At 44.1% G+C, this 17,503-nt stretch overlaps 2 protein-coding genes across 2 annotated transcripts in view; one reads left to right on the top strand and one right to left on the bottom strand.

Annotated features, from left to right (window-relative positions):
- Window positions 1-8,748, top strand: part of KCNK10 (potassium two pore domain channel subfamily K member 10) — an 87,360-nt gene extending 78,612 nt beyond the window's left edge. Inside the window, exons 4-6 of the mRNA XM_003408807.4 lie at window positions 540-726; window positions 4,941-5,083; window positions 7,006-8,748. Coding sequence (XP_003408855.2) covers window positions 540-726; window positions 4,941-5,083; window positions 7,006-7,626 — 951 coding nt within the window. The 3' untranslated portion in view covers window positions 7,627-8,748. The remainder of the gene's footprint in view (window positions 1-539; window positions 727-4,940; window positions 5,084-7,005) is intronic.
- GPR65 (G protein-coupled receptor 65) overlaps window positions 682-17,503 on the bottom strand; it is a 170,626-nt gene continuing 153,804 nt past the window's right edge. The window contains exon 3 of the transcript XR_010323206.1: window positions 682-764. The gene's annotated coding sequence lies outside the window, so the exon portion shown is untranslated. The remainder of the gene's footprint in view (window positions 765-17,503) is intronic.

Raw genomic sequence — 17,503 nt, 5'->3', positions numbered from 1 at the left:
AGAGAGAAGGGTCTTTGCACAAAGAGAACAAAGGAAAGGTGGGAGTTAATGATTGATTGTAGATAAGATCAGCTTCAGCTTGAAATCCTTTGAAATGCAAAGGTCAGCCACCTGACTACGAAGGGGTGAGTCACCAGGTAGGTGAGAGGTGGCCAACTGGTTTGGCCATACATGACTGTAGAATAATTGGTTGTACATTTGTCCTTCTACCCCAGGGCAAATTGTTTACATCTTGACACATTCTTGCTAAATGATTTGCATCCTGACCTTTGGTCTCCTGAGAATGCATGTTGACCACAGCATTCTTAGTCTGACAATGAGTGCCTCCAGTTTCAAACTTTTCTGTTACAACCATCTGAAATTTCTGGATGTGCTTTTTTCAAAGAGGGAGTCCACGGCTTTCATTAGATTCTCAGACAGCAGCCTATGACCTAAAAAAGGCTTGAAGCCACTGACATAATACATTTTTCTATGCCTCTGTCTTCTGAGTCCAGGATCACGGAGCTGATTTGCCTTTCTTTCTTCTTTGTTCTTCCTAGAAAAAGCAAGTGAGTCAGACCAAGATCCGGGTCATCTCCACCATCCTGTTCATCTTGGCTGGCTGCATTGTGTTTGTGACGATCCCTGCTGTCATTTTCAAATACATCGAGGGATGGACGGCCTTGGAGTCCATTTACTTTGTGGTGGTTACTCTGACCACGGTGGGCTTTGGTGACTTTGTGGCAGGTGAGCACTGGAGGCATCCTGGTCACTGGGATGAGGATCTGTTGGCCGGGAAAGGGCAGGGAAAATGATCTGTTAGCCACGCTTTTCAAAGCCACAATAAACAATGTTGTAGGAGAAGCAAACGACTCAGGTGTCACTGCTGCTGTACACAGGCTCATTTAAAACTCATGATCCTATGCGATGTAAACCGCAGCAGCTTTCTGCTGTGAAGGGAATGCAAGCTTCTTCCTTCCTAGGATGCTTGTGGCCCTTATCATCATATGAATTATGCATGAGTGAGATGACATGTCTCACTGAATGTTGGACTTCGGAATTGTGTTAAGGCTCCTTGAGTCAGTTCATAAAGGCTGTATCGGCAGATAGAAAACTCAGGAAAGGTGAGCATAGAGCTTGGCCTGCAGTGGCCTGCTGGTTAAGCTTCCTGACGCTGGGGTGAGAGCCATTATCCCCACAACAGTTGTCCTGGGCGTGCCCAGACATAAGACTCAGAACTTTGGTGACTTTCAGGAGCTGAGGAAAGGTAGTATTTTACTGGGTTCTTCAGGAATGGGTATAGAAGCAATAGAAGCCTTCTTTGTAAAAAAATAAATGTCAATGAGCTATGTTTAAGCAAGTGAAAAAAAAAATCATCATCAATTTCACCTGAGGACAGGAGTTTGGAAATGAGATTTGGCTTCTTACGTGGATCACTTTCTCAAAGTGTGGTAAAAAGGCAGGCATAGAAGAAGGACGCCACCTTCCCTTTTCCCAGAGGGATTGTTCTAGGTGGTCAGACAGTCAATACTTTTCTACTCTGACAAGTGAGCATTTTGATCAAAAAACACTGTGATAATCTTGAGATGTTTGGGTTGAGTGTGTGTATGTGTGTGTGTGTTGTGTGTGAGTGTGTGTGTGCATGCCCTTGCCAGTTTCTGGTTAAGCAGCATCCTGGACAGTTAAAGACAGCTGCCTGGCAGACTGTTCCTCATTTTGGCATAGTGGTCCCAGCAATGCCCTAATTCCTCCATGGAGTACAGCAAGGCGAATGGGATCTGGTCTTTGGGAAGCTGCTGTACAGGAAATTATGGAAAGGATGCTGAACACCTGTCAATAGGAACATGGGTGCCTCCATATTAATTCTATAACACAGACAGCTGACAGGGTAGTTTTGTAGCTATTTCAACTGGGCAATGAAGGCTGAAGTCCACTTTGTAGAAACATTGGGTCTTTTTCCTTCCTTTTTATTGACTAAGAACTGGAAAGTCAAAGTGATTAAAAATTGTTTGCGAAAAGACTGGTGACTGGGACTCCACCAATCTTCCCTTATGCACAGTGCTCAATCAGTGTGCAGCTAGCTCCTCTGCCTTGGTGAGAACTCCCCTAATGCTATCTGATTACAGGCCTGGAGAGAAACCACACAGCAGGACTCAGAAGGCATGTCCCTGTCCATTCCTCCATTCCTTAGCATGATCCATAGCTGGTCTGTGGGAAAACTCAGCTGAGGCTCCAATCTAAGGCCAAACACATGTAATGGTAACTGGATTTTAGAACTGTTTCTACAAACGTATTTAAGTACCTCAAAGCACAATTTGCTTTGGGTTATGTCTGGGTTTGCACTAGGCTACCTTGAGAATGCTCTGTTTTAGGACATTTGTGTCTAGACTCTGCTCTCTGACTGCTCAGTTCAATAATTCCAGACCTGTTTCTAGGGCACAAAGGCCAGAGCCCTGGGTGTACAAGATTAAAAAAAATTATGATTTTATTTATGATTCTAATTTATTATTTATTATTATTAGGCGCCACAGACTGAGCAGTGAGCATATACTAGCATTTTACCTTCACTCACCTAACAAGGGCGCAGTTACAAGGCATCATACTATTTTAATTTCTTCACTGCTGGTTACAGAGCCATATTTCATTTGTCCTGTGGTTTACACAGATTCGGGCTCTGTTATAATTCACAGCACTGACAGCAGTGAGATGAGGCCCTTCTAAGCACCTGTTTCCAGAATCTGGGCTGACACATCTGAAGAACATGTGCCTTAAAAACCGGAGGTTTGTCACTCCCTTTTCGTAATATTCTAAGTGCAATAGGGAATGATGACCAGTCATTTGAAAAGTATACTAACAAGAGTTGATTGTCACTGTGATTTGGCAAGGTACCAACTCTACTAGAAATACAATCGCGACGTCAACCACGCTGGAGTCAGTGCTGGTTTATTTTATAGCCGACTCACGTTTCGACAGCCTATCAACCTTACGGCATGGCATTTTGCAACCCTGCCTGGAACCTCACACTGAGCTGAGAATCCTAGAAAAAGGGACACGCAAAAGGGTGCCTACTGTGTTGTTCGCTAGCGCCCCTTAGTGACAAGCTTCGTTGGGTGATTTAAAAAAAAAAAACAAAAAAAGCCAAACCCATTGCCATCTATTCCCACTCACAGTGAGTCTATAGGACAGAGTAGAACTGCCCCATAGGGTTTCCAAGGCTGTAATCTTCATGGAAGCAGAATTCCACATCTTTCTCCTGTGGGGTGGCTGGTGGGTTAGAACCACAGACCTTTTGGTTAGCAGCTGAGGGCTTTAACCACCGTGCCACCAGGGTTCCTTCCATGGTCACTACTTAGCCTCAGATAGCCCAAAGGAGGAAGCTATAGACCGTTCTGGCCTAACACAGAAAGGAGAGGAAGTGCAAAAACTGCTTAGTGTTACAGGAACTCTGATAATATCCTAAGAAAGCTTGGAGGAGAGTTGCAGCTAAAACCAAAGGCAGTGAAAGCAAATGACGGGTCTTGCCACAGAGCCCTTTGAGAATATTTGGAATTATAATTTTAGGAAATGGCAGTAGCTGTTAAGGCCTTGTGGGCTGCATTGCAAAGTGGGTTCAGACACACTGAGAAGAGCCACAGGCCACAGCTCCTGCCCAGCTGCCTTTGGGAGGTATTATCGATACCCTAAAAGCCCAATCTGTATTCAGCTCTAGATGTGGTTACAACCATGACCCAGGGGGACAGTCTAATAATCATTCATCATGTAATACCATAATTACTGATACTTTGCTAGTATCAGTCATCTTGGAAATGGCCACCTGCCTGCTTCATTAGGCAACAACTTCTCACAGAGTGAGAACAAGGCTTGTGTCAATTTTGCCCCTTCTCTTTCTCACTTCTTCAGGAGAGTGGGCTGAGCTTAGAATCTATTTTGCATGGCTACCTTAGGCAGTGCCTGTAGGAGGGTTAAAATGAATAGGCTAGCTATTTGAAATAAGTGACTGATGCCTTCAGTGGGACAGCCAGTCAATTCAATCAGGCAATTGGCCAATTCAGTATGATGGTTTTTTACTGGAATCCCTGTTTAGAAAATAAAGAGATTGGGCTAGCTGGGCTCTAAGTTCCATTTCAGCTCTAGCTTATGATGATTCCAATTAATCGGCCTAATTGACCCTTCGTATTAGCAGCATGTAAACACGATCCCTCAGTTAGCATTAAATCACCACTTCTTGGATCAAAGTCTCGGTAATGCCATTATGTCTAATGTTATTTCCACACATCCATTCATCTCTTGGTAAAGGCATGTGTCCTTAAAGAAGGAAATGGTTGCAGAATTGCAAACCATTTGGGATCATTTAATGATATTCAATTTTTATTAAAAAAAATTAGAGAAGTTAAAGGACAAAAAGGAGGCCTAGCGGTCCAGTGGTTAAGCACTCAGCTGCTAACTGAAAGGTTTGTGGTTCGAATCACAGCAGCTCTGTGGGAGAAATGTGGCAGTCTCTTTCTGTAAAGATTGCAGCCTTGGAAACCGTATGGGGGCAGTTCTCCTCTGCTGTAAAGGGTCACTAAGAGTTGGAATCGACTCAATGGCGCGTAGTAACAACAACAAAAAAATGACAGCCGGGCTCATTGTGTTGCCCTCTAGCTCAAGTCATTGTCAATACTCAGGTTGAGAATAAGTGAATCAAGTTAGCCATTGACCATTTTTGTCATGAATATTAAGGGTAGTGGTTGAGAATCAAAGAAAGCCAAAGCACGATCAAGCTTCCTTAGGAAAGGGACATATCTATTCCCTGCCCTCCAATCCCTGCCATGTAATGCACATAGCAGGCCTGACAGTGTTAGACGTTGGGAGTGTTAGGTAATGATGGAATGGCATCTCCACTACATGGACTGGAATATGTTTGCTCTGCAAAGACTGTATGCTAGATCACAGTTAAAGTAACGTTTGGTTGTTTTCAGGGGGAAACGCTGTCATCAATTACCGGGAGTGGTATAAGCCCTTAGTGTGGTTTTGGATCCTTGTTGGCCTTGCCTACTTTGCGGCTGTCCTCAGTATGATCGGAGATTGGCTACGGGTTCTATCCAAAAAGACAAAAGAAGAGGTAGGACCCTTTCCAGATACTGTGAGTGCTTCTGAGATCAGATGAGCTCATGTGTCGAGAATTGCCTGTCTCTAGCTAGAGCATTTCTTGCTTAATGGAGGACCCTTCAAGGCTTCCTTGTTTTGAATCATTCCCTACAAGCCAAGTTAAGTGGAATAGCAGTTATTTCTGAATCCTCTTTTGGCAGGTGAGGAAATACGCTAACTCAGTTACCACCCTACAGATCCTGGAAAGCCTAGTAAACGAGAACTTATTTAAAAAAAAAAAAAATGGAAATAGTCAGCAGAGGGAGATTATGGCTGAGGAAGACGTGCAGTAGCCCCTTAGCAGCAAGGATGTGAAGAGGTTGAGAAAACCCAGAAAAAGCCCAGAAATATCAGGCCTGTCCTTCAGGTCTCAGGGCCTGGATGGCAATGCAGCTGAACACCATGAATCTTTCTCCATTCAGTATGGGACTGAAGTCATCACACAGTGACCAGCCATGGGGTAGCCATGGGGATTCAAGTTGTTTTTACCTATATCCCCTCCTTGTTTTTTGTCTGATCCCTAGAGACATATATAAACCTGTGACCAGGGCCAAGGAGTGTTCCCTCCCTCACAGAAATTTACATGAAAATTTACACAAAGGCCAGAGGAGAAACACATAAAAAGGCAAGATAGACTTTTCGATTATAAAAAAAATACTCATGTAGTTCTTCTAGGAAGAAAGGAAAAAAAATAAGAAGGAAGGAGGGCAAGGAAAGGAGAAGGAAAGAGCTAAAGGCAAAAAAGGAAGCAAGAAAAAAAAATGGAAAGAAATGCAAAGGATAGCCTCTTTATGGGCAACTGTTTACTTCCCAGAATACTGTCTTTCCATGTAGAAGACCCCTGGGAGAGGGTTGCATAATGGAGACTTTTCCCAGATCATTACCAGGCCCAAGTGCTCATTTTCCAGACTTACAGAAACACTGTCAATGCAATTTCCAGTTGGATTCCCCAGATAGCTAATTGACGTGCCAAATATGAACTATGGAAAAAAAAAAAAAAAAGGACTACATAAATATTGACTTTCCTAAATGCAAGGATTTGAGTTACTTGCCTGTTCTGGGAAGTATGGGCTTGTGCTATTTGCCCTGCTATTAAAGAGCCAAGAAATTTGGTGCTGACCCTCATGCAAAGCTTTGCTCTAAGGGAATATGTCCTCTGGCCTTTGGCAGATCATGCTCTCTTCCTGCACCCTGGCCAGGGGAATTTGGTTACCAGGTGCCCCAGAGGGTCTTCTTAAGCCAAGACAAACCTGATAGCACATGGCCGTAGCATGGCCCAGATGTACGGTGATCAACTCTCTCATTTGCCTGGGACTGATGGAGTTCCCAGGACACAGGCCTTTCAGTTTTAAAATGGGGACAGTCCCGGGCAAACGGATGGGTTGGTCACCCTCTCCAGATAGAATTATTAGAGGGACACGGAAGGAAGGGCAAAGGACCTGCTGAGCACCTGCTTTGGGCCCGGGGCTGAGCTAGGTGCATTTCCCTACCTTGTGAAACACTAAAAGCTCTAAGCTAGATATGATGACCCCAGTTTATGTCAGGGGAATGAAGCCACACAATTTAGAGGTGGAAACATAACCAGAACCCAGGCTTGTCCAACTGCAAATATAGGCCTCACCCTTCAGAATGCTGCCTGCTTCTCACTTAGTCCCTATCTCCAGATCTCAGGCCTCTTTGGGGTGGTCTGATGTGTGTGCCTCTCTGAACCACATTAGTCACTAGCCAGTTTGAGGTGTGTATTCAGGTGGCGGGAAAACTAAGCTAGAAGTAGCGTTTCATCCCCTTCCCTGAGCCCACCTTGCCATGCGGGACATGAAAGGGCTGTAGGTGCTGGGAGATGCGAAGCAGAGAGGACTTTCTCAGTGTGTTGTTGTTCTTCCATCTCTTGACCAGGTCGGTGAAATCAAGGCCCACGCAGCCGAGTGGAAGGCCAATGTGACAGCCGAGTTCCGAGAGACAAGGCGTCGGCTTAGTGTAGAGATCCATGACAAGCTGCAGCGGGCAGCCACCATCCGCAGCATGGAGCGCCGGCGCCTGGGCCTAGACCAGAGAGCCCACTCTCTGGACATGCTGTCCCCCGAGAAGCGCTCTGTCTTTGCTGCTCTGGACACAGGCCGCTTCAAGGCCTCATCCCAGGAAAGCATCAACAACCGGCCCAACAACCTGCGCCTTAAGGGGTCAGAGCAGCTGAACAAACATGGGCAGGGGGCCTCTGAGGACAACATCATCAACAAGTTCGGGTCCTCCTCCAAACTCACCAAGAGGAAAAACAAGGACCTCAAAAAGACTTTACCCGAGGATGTCCAGAAAATCTACAAGACCTTCCGGAACTACTCCCTGGATGAAGAGAAGAAAGAGGAGGCGATGGAAAAGATGTGTAACTCGGACAACTCCAGCACCACCATGCTGACTGACTGTATCCAACAGCAGTCCGAGATGGAGAATGGGATGGTACTCACGGACACCAAAGACAGGGAACTTGAGAACAACTCGTTACTTGAAGACAGAAACTAAATCTGGAGGACGCTGGACTTGGGATAAGTGTTGTTAGTGTTTTCTGTTTTTGTTTTTAATATTCACACTGAGACAGGTGCCTTAAACTGACTTCTTGTTAGTCCGAAATTACATAGCATTGAAGAATATATTTCACTGTGCCATAAAATGACTGAAAGCTTGCTCTGCCAAAAGGAATCAAAGAACTTCAATTCTGAGAGCGACAGCAGGACATGCAGAGAGTGTTCGCACACCGAGGAGGTGACCACTATTCACGGTGAGGGAGTTTTTGTGGCAATGCTGTGTGGCTGTGCAGTGCCGCCCCAGCCTGGCATTTCTAAAAGGGCAGCTATTCCTTTGACCAGCCTTCTGAAGGGAAGAGGTGTGTCTTTTAAGTGTCTCATGTCCTGAACCTACTGTTAGTGATACGTGCACAACAGAGAAGGGGACCTGCAAGGGGTGAACTGGTAAATGTAATTAGAGTTAGACGTGATGTTGTGACATGTGCCCTGAGCTTGAATTTTGATACAAACCATTCCGTCTGTACCTAGTCTTTCTAAACTCCCAATGAATGGCCACGGGACCTGAGAGCACCTGGAATTTGTTGGAAGCAGATCAGAGCACATGTATTCAAAGGTGCAATTGCTTTCCTCATGACAAATGAAAAAGAAAAAAAAGTCACAAACACATCACACTGTGGATATCACTTAAACCAATGACAGAAGCCTACTGAAGTTTTTCTTTCTCTTAAGGGGTAGGTAGTCCAAATGAACTTGCAAGCATTGGTGAAAACTCAACCTCAACAGCTGCCTGGTTCAAAGGCAGATCATGCTTTTTCCTCAATGGGTCCAATGGTGAAGATGAACTGGTTTTGAAATGTCCACATTCACTTTTATAGTGGGACTTTGGTTATAACTTGCTTTGATAAGAGGGGGAAAAGTTACCAAAACTATTGCCTTGCATGATGCCAGCAGCTCGCTGTTCTGTCTAGCTGATCCCACATTTTTATAAAAGTAGACATCCTTCATTCCTGAGACATACCAAGGAGGACCATGGCATCATACCATCTCAGGGCTTTCTGTCCCTTTGGGTGTCTTAGGGTGGACATAGTTATGAGATCTAACCTTGCTAGCTCCAAACAAAAGGAACCGTAATCCCTTAAACCAACCCTTGTATCATAAGATTGAAATGTTTGAATTGCTTGCAGCTTAAGTGCCATTAATGCCATTTAAAAAAAAAAAAAAGATACTTAAAAGAAGTACTTAAAATATTTTATTTTACTTTTATATTTGGGTGTTCCTTTATTTTGAAAGCATCACTTTTTTTCCTTGCCTGTTTATCTCACACCTGTTATTCATGAAAATTGGGATACCACCGTGAATGATTGTTTCAAGCCAAACAACCTGCATGCGATAATTATAATTGTTCCATCAGGTTCAAATCTCCAGTGAAGGAAAGTGGGGGAACGGCTAGTTGTAGGTTTTGAGGGGGTGATTTCGAATGTATTTTTATCAAAAAGGGCAAAATAAGGGAGCTGTGTATACCAGGCCATCATCCTGTGAGTGCCTCAGGCTTCATCATGACTGGCTGAATGTTGTACTGGCTCAGACAGGGCTATTTGGGCCACACACTTTAGTGATTGGCCCTCAAAACACCAGGAATTTGCTGGTTATGGTCTCTCTGGCTTGGTGCCACCTTTTGGGGATTTCAGATAACTAATCTGCTGAACGGAGTTACCGAAAGATCACAGGACTAGTGGGGACTTCCGCAAATCATTGAATGCTTTCTGACTTTTAGAGAAAACTATGCTCGCCACATCCTTGATCCCTGGTACCATGGAAGACCTCTCCCTGCCCACTTCCCCAGAATGCACAGCTCTTCCCTGCCTGTAGCACACATAGTCCCCTCACCCCTACTCCTAAACCTTTAGGCTCTAGTTGAAGTTCTGGCATTGTTTTTGGGAATACGCCACATAAGTTGTTTGGCTTTGATGAAGCCCTTTCTGGTACAGGGTAGGCTTAGGTTAACTCCTCCACTGGGATGGAGTGGGGTCTCACTGATGGCATCCTGGGTTCATGCAATGAAAACAGATTGCTGGGAAATGTTTCTGCTGGCGTGGACTTTGGTTCTTTCTATGGGAATGGGTCCAGCCTGACAAGATGTATTTGAGGAATCAGTAGATAACCGAGACTGTCCCTCTTATTATTCTAGCAGGTTAAAGGCCTCCTGGTTAAACTGCCCATGGATTTTACTCGCTTAGGTTTCCACCCTCTATTACCTGGGGACCTTCTTTAGAGTAGTGTGTTAAAATTCTAGGCCCTACAGCCAAATCTGGCAAGGGGCTTCCTCCAGGAAGAAATAAGGATAACTATCATTTATCTGGTGCCTTCTGTGGGCCGGACACTGTACTAGGCACTTTATGTACGTTAGCTCACTGAAACCTCACAGCAAGACTATGTGCAAAGTATCTGCAAACCCATTATATAGATGAGGACATGGAGGCTCAGGGAAGCTAAGTGACTTAGCCCATAGCACACAGCAAGAAGGTGGTAGAGCAGGTATTCATAGCCTGTCTGACCAAAGTCTGCTTTCAACTTTGCTACAGTGTCCATATTATGCACCCTGTAAGTATGTGTGTGTGTGTGTGTGTGTGTGTGTGTGTGTGTGTGTTCCTAGCTTCGTGGACACAGCATAGAGAGATGGGAGAGAAGGTTTGGGGAGTTCTGACCACCAAGAGAGCATGAGGTCTTTGTGTAAACATGGCCTAATGTGATGCCCTGGCAGACAATGTACAATTTTTTGGGGGGAGGGGGTTGGTTCTGGAATGTTGTACGTGGCACCCTTTCTATATTGTTAAAAATGCCCTATGAAAGCACTCTTTTGCACTTTACTTGCTTCCCTTGCAGGAACTCTGCTTATAGCAGGAATAAAATAATTCAGAGCACTTAGCTGCAAACTCTACCAAATGGAACAGGTGCATATATGGATGTGCTGGTTAGACGTGTTCCCAAAGGAGTTAAATCACAGTAATACGGGGAGGGGGTTCCGAAACAGCCCTTGGGTTGGGAGTGGCAAAATATTTAATATAATCCATTCCTTGAGTACAGATGGGGCCAAACCCTGATGAATAAAATCAAAGGAAAACCCTCTGGAGAGACTGAACTGTCAAATATGTGGATAAAGTGTTTGCCCAATGATAAAGTACTTTCCACAGGAGAAGATGGGAGGGAATGAGAGGCCAGACTCCTCTTTGGCGTGCACAAGCTAAGATCTGGGGAGAAGCCAGTTGTTTTGAAGTTGCTTGAATATTGCCTTATTTTTCGACTGGGTCAAATAGCATGTAGAATTCATGGGATAAAGCAAAACCGCTTCACATTGGACACACACATTCGTACGGCCCTCCCCTCTTATTCTACATTTCCAACTGCCACCATAAACTGGGAATAAACATTTCGGTTTTGGACATGGAATGAGCAGTATCTTCAGTGGGCATTGTCCTTTGCTTCGCTTGGTCATTGGGTACTGAATTTTCCTTCTGTTTCAACACATCTAGAGGTTTATTGGTGAGAGCCAAAAGGCGGTTTGGAGAGATGACAGCCCAATCTCCCAATCCCCACCCAATGATGATCCAAGAAATTCATCTGTTGGGGAAGGACCACAAAATGGAGGAGGTGGAGAGTGCCACTGACTTACAACTGAGGCATCTGGGACTTAGTCTGTGCTCAGTCTGTCACAGCGCTTAGATCTCTGTCACCTCATCTGCAAATTGAAGGACTTGAACACAGATCATTGTCAAGGGTCTTTTTAGTTCTATAGTTCTCTGACAAAATATTTCCTGATTAATTCAATTTATTAAGAAAGCTATTAGTTGGATTTGTGAATACTAACAGTCCTACTCATTTTAGGTTAAGATGAACTCTTGGTCTCCTGTCCTTCTGGGTGACTAATGGAAACCACATGTATTTGGAAGACTGACTCCAAATTAGGGTCATAGTCTGTGTAGGCTCATTCTGTCCTCCCTTACAGCTTTTTAGCATGCTGTCACCAGGAGGCCTCATGCTAAGCGGGCATTTTTTGCATGGTGTTAAGACTATTTCAACAATTTTAAGCTGTTGCTATTTGCAGACTGTTATACTAAAGGCTCTCTATGGTTACTTCATGAGTTTATGTATTCATAGGCATCAAACATCTCTTCCATTCTCTCTCCCTCTCTCACACACACAGGACATGGTTGCTCTAGGTTCTGTGGGGACCAGCCCATGTTGAAGTCCTAGTTGTCTTAGTCGTTAGCAAACCACCTTCTTGTATCCCTTGGAAATATCATATTCCTGACTAATCCTATACTGCTCTTTTGTTCATATGCTTGGTTTGGCGGGATTAGTGAAAATGTGACCAGAGTTTGGGTGGGGCAGGTGTTTATCCAATGGATTGCTTAAGAATGTGAACCATCCAATGTGCACTATGGTTTCCTAACCATAGGAAAGGCATAGGAAAACAAAACAAAAAGAGAAAACAGCCAGGGTTCATTTCATATCTCTGCTTTCTGCATTCCATTGATGTTTCAGATGGGGGTTATTCTTTCTCACTGTCATGATGCGACTGTGTGCAAGAGCCAAGTGAGCTCTTGGTGGTATCGTTTAAGAGCTAGTTAGTAACGGCCTTAAAAAAGAAAGATGGCAGCTCTGTGAAACAAAGGTCATTTTAATTTGGCATAGCGGATGCTGTTTATTCTGCCTACAGAGTCTTTGGACTAGCATGCTACTAGCACGGGTGTGTGTAAAGCCCTGCACTCCGTCCTTGCGCGTGAAACCTGCTGCATTGTACTTCACCAACCTCTTCATACTCCGTGTCAATCTCAGTCCTTCCATGGCTATCCATAAGTCACGTGACATCGGCACAATGGCATTGAGAAGTAAGAGATGTCTCTGATTTGACCAAAAGCGAGTACTTTCACAGGTGCCTAAGAGATTGGCAATCTATTTTTTGTTCTTGGCTCTGAAGTGAAAAATCTCAAAGAGTTCTCTGTGTGTTTTTAAAATTCCTGGAGAGGACTCCTGCTCCATCGAGACAGCAAGCCTTTGCTGCAGGGGATAGCTGCAGACCCTCGCCTTCGCCACCGGCAGGGCGCTGAGCTTGCAGAGAGAAGGTGCAGCGGTGCCTAGAAGCGATATGCAAACCCATTCACATGCCAGCCTCGGGCCTCTTTGCCGACCCAGAGTCACAGGCAGGGCACTACGACCATAAACCCATGTGTGGAGGTGTTTTACCTATTTCTCTCTCTGTAGGATTTCATGGTGCTTAAAAAAAAAAAAAAAAGGCATTTTACAGAAAATAACGGGGAAGGGGATTTCGTAATGTTCTTAGGAAAAGTACAAAAGCAATTTTGCTTGTAACATTTCAATAAGCTGTGCTGCTATTGTCTTTATTGGATGATGTAATGTTTGTTTTGTTTTGTTTTGGTTTCCTCAGTGATGGAGAAAATTGCAACAAAGACCATCTGGAAGATACAATCCAATGGCTCTACTGTATTCTTTTCTGGGGCTGAGCATGGTTTGTAGTGGCTGGGTTGGGGGCTTTGCTCAGGACCACACATCTCCTGGGGACAGGGCCCATCCCCACCTCTGCAACCCCCCCCCCCACCATGCGTTCATAAGCGCTTGGTGTATACAAACTGCCTTGCGGAAGGAGGCACCCAAAGCAACCCTAGAGGAGGAATCTTAGCCCGGCACTATTGCGGCACATTTATTTCTCCTCCCTATTCTCATCTGATCTTAATTGCACATTCCTTGGGGTTGGACAGCATCACTTATCATGTTTTCTAGGTGAAAGACTCAGTTCGGACGTTGTGCAAAGTCTGCCAATATGACTTGAACAACTCCCCAAGCGGACAGCTCCGGCTGTCTTTGGTTTTGTCTTTGCTGTGTGTGTGGTCCACCAGCCACATGTTTGTCATGATGAGATGAAGTCATGACCATTTCTGAGCACCTGGTTTGTACCAGTTATTAGGCTAAGGGGAGTCCTTGGGTGGTGCAAATATGTAAGTGCTTGCTGCTAACTGAAAGGTTGCCTGTTGAGTTTACTTTGGAAGAAAGACCTGGTGAGCTACTGCTAAAAATCAGCCATTGAAAACCCTATAGAGCACAGTTCTACTCTGCAACACTGGGGTCACCGTGGGTCACAATCAACTCAATGGCAGCTGGTGGGTTTCCTGTGCTAGGAAGTTTACAACTATCCCACTCGGCCTTCCCAATTAACAGTAAGCCAGGTATCTTCATTTCATAGATGAAGACTTTGAGGCTTGCATAGAATAAGAAACCTCCGACCCAAGTCAATCAGCACAAAACCCCTTTCTTTAGGTCACCCTGCTGTGTGGGGCGTGTGTTTTAATCACATTTCCAGTGAAGGTCATGTGGTGCTGGCTTGCCTCCACTGTTTCTCTCCTCCTGTTTGTGAGAGAGGCAGGTCCTGACGTCACAGGTACTTTCCTAGCCACGCGGATGAGCGAGGACAAGAGGCCACAACAGTCAAACCCAAGACCTTTGCTGGGGCTACTGGTCAGGGCCTGGGCATGGACAGACCTGGCTCTTTATTTTTACATCTTTAAAATACAGATTGTCAAAACAAAGTTTTCCTATAAAGTAATAATTTTGTTTTAGATTTTTTGTTTGCAAAGAGTTCTAAAATTTTAATAGTAGGAATGGTTGTTGGGGAAAAAAAAAACTACAGATAAACTAATCTAAAGATGACTGCTCTGAAGGACAGCTCTCATTTAAATGTATATATAACAGAGTATTTATTTTAAAACCAAAATCTCATTACTATAGACACAGTTCAAATGTCTCTGCCCTCAGGGGATATGAGACTAAGCTTTGTGGAAGTGTCAAATGCGTAGAAAGTGTGGTACCACTCCTTCCTTCTGTGTCCAAGGCAGACATCACTCATGAGTCACAGAACTCCTTCCTATTAATCCAGGCACGTTCTCAGAATCCATTTTAAGACTATGCTACAAGTCAGCAGTCCTCAGGTTATAGTCCAGGGACCCTTGTTCTTTCTTCCTGGGGGCCCGTGGGTTCAGAACTATTTTCTGAATAATAGTAAGACCTTGTTTGCCTTTTTCGCTGTCATGCTTTCATAAGCGCACCACATTTAGAATTGAGTACCATTAGTCACTCAGAGAAGGAGCCCCAGTGGTGCAGTGGTTAAGCACTGATAACTGAAATGTCAGTGGTTCGAATCCATCAGCCACTCCACAGAAGAAAGATGTGACCAGTCTGCTTCCATAAAGATTGATAGCCTTGGAAGCCCTATGGGGAATTTCTACTCTGTCCTATAGGGTCGCTATGAGTTAGAATTGACTGGATGACAGTGGATTAGTCCCTCAGAGAACAGAGGCAAGGTAATGTGATATCTCTTGTTGAAAATTAAAAGACTATTGCAAAATGATAGTAAATGGACCTGTATTTGTAAGACAACTCAAAAGCACCTAGATACAGTGTTGTCGTTGGAAAAGGCTTCCTGCTTCCCTAGTAGGCGCGCATCATAGCACAAGCCATAAAATACTATTTGTCTGGCCTTGCCCCAGTGGCTCTGTGGGGCCTCCAGCCACTCAATTAGTCCTGAGAGTCCCCAGGACTCCCCAGCAGCTTCCTAGAAGCCTTTCCTGCACCCCCAGGACTGAAATACATGACCTTCCAGTGTTCTGGCAACAACAAGCACTCTGTTTTGTAATTTCCGTCTTCCCTGTACTGAGAGCTCCTAGAGGGAGCTCCCTTTTCCTCATTGTTTTTATGGGCCTGGCTCTGTACATGGTGTATGGCAGGAGCTCAAAAGGTGTGGGCTAAATGAATTACAAATCCCAAACCACGGTGCTGAAAAGCAAAGGGGCTTTTGTGAAGAGCGAGAGCAGAGAGAGAGAGCCCATATCTAGGGTTGACTGGAGGGGGTGTTGGAAGGACACAGTGCAAGAGAGAAGCCCAGGGCAAAAGATAGTGGCCAGGCAAATGGGAAGTATCTTGGAAGATTTCCGGAGACAGAATACTGACTCCAATGATGATTTTTTTTCCCGGTCACTTGTGTGAACATACATCAACTAAAGAAGCCAGAATGGTACAAACAATCTTAAAACAAAATTATTCCTGTTTTAAAATGCTGGTACATATGTGGCTATGTGAATTTGAGACGGCAAAAAAGTCAATATGCATTCATTGCCTGCATGTGAAATATTGTTTTTGAAAACCACAAATTTATGATGGCTTGTACTTAGGAATAAACTTGAAAAGACATAACAGAGTCCAAAACTAAAATATGTTTCTAAATGTTGCACACAGCCTGTTTAGAACAGCCGTGTTTAGGAAATGAATTTTAAAGGTCATTCTTCATTATTTGGCATCATTCAGGTTAAAAAGGATATTTCCTTACTTGGAAGGTGATAACACTAAAATATTTTCCGTATGTGATAACCTGTTTTGTTATTGATAAACTGCCTGCATCAATGGTTCTTTTGAGTTATTTGCAAACACCCAGAGCAAAGAACAACTACAGGACCTCAGTAAGATATAAATTCATTTTGAGATGAAGAGCCTAGGAGAACTCTCTAATATTCTGGAGTCAACAGCATTGATTACAAAGGCAAGAAACAGAAATACACACACAATTTATGGCTGCACATTTCAATAGTTTAGGTAGAACATGAATCTATGGCCTAAAATACATTCTGCTCTTTAGTTGTCTGACTCCATACTCCATAGAAAGAAGAAAAATAATGGGTCGTTTTGTTGTTTTGATGATGGACAAATATGAATCCAAAGAATTTCTCCACTGAATTATTGTTGAGGGAAAAAAAAAAGAGCTAATGGTGAATGGTAATCAGTTAAAATTATTCAATCCATTCATTCATTCATTGAACAAATATTTTTGGAGCCCTACTATGTAAAAAAAAAAAAAAAAAATTTTTTTTTTTTTTTTTTTACTATATATAAAGCCCTGGCAGAGTGACGGGGATGACTGGGCCGTGGCCCCTGCCCTTAATAATCCCGTATTGTAGAGTCAGGTAGCCCTGTATGGGGTGCTCTGGGGGGATAATAAGCCTTCAATCTGATTGGAGGACGAACAATCTGGTTTGGAGGACAATATGTGATAAGGTTCGAAATTTCAAGGAATTATCACAAGAAATTAAAGAGCATGAGGATCAGTGTGCCCCGTGGCAGCCTAGGTGGGCTTTCTGTAAGAGGGAGACATCTTAAAGAAGGTGATTTGTAAGGGAGTGGAGAAACACAAACCGCTCCAAAGCGTAACTCGGCATCCTAGTGTTTCAGATCAATCCATTTGTCTTGAGGATACAGCAAATAAATCCTCATTTGAGATTACTTTGTTGTAAACCATTTTTTGTTTAAGGAGGACTGTGCTAAAATGACTGAAATGAATCAACCCTAAGTCAAACTTAAAAGGTAAACAGACGATAAGCCCTGTTAGTCACCAGTTTCAACGGGAATTGTAACGCCTTCTGAAAGCCAGTGTGACTGACTACCGCAGAAGAAATCTTCTCCTTTCTTCCTGTACATTTTCCTTCTCTCATAGTCAAGCGGATCCCGGGTTCTGGCTTCATTTCCTCTGGGGAGGGATATATATTGGGGAAAATTCCTGGCTCTTTGTTTCAAAAGCCAGATCCACAGCAGGATTTCATTTGGCAGGAAGCAGAGTGACTTGGAACACGCTGACAGGAAAAAGGGGCTTCTCCCAGGTTCTAAAGAGGTTCCCCCAGGCTTGGGCTAGAGCAGAAAGAAGTCGAGGTCCTACCCGGCGAGGGCCCTGGGTGCTCCCTGAAGAAAAAGGTCTGCATAGTGGACTTCAGCAGAGGGTACCTAGGGTACCCCGTGGGAAGGGAAGGACCAGAGGTACA

This window comes from Loxodonta africana, chromosome 10, assembly GCF_030014295.1.
Source record: "Loxodonta africana isolate mLoxAfr1 chromosome 10, mLoxAfr1.hap2, whole genome shotgun sequence".
NCBI classification, from domain to species: domain Eukaryota; kingdom Metazoa; phylum Chordata; class Mammalia; order Proboscidea; family Elephantidae; genus Loxodonta; species Loxodonta africana.
This window is presented reverse-complemented; position numbering and strand designations above follow the sequence as displayed.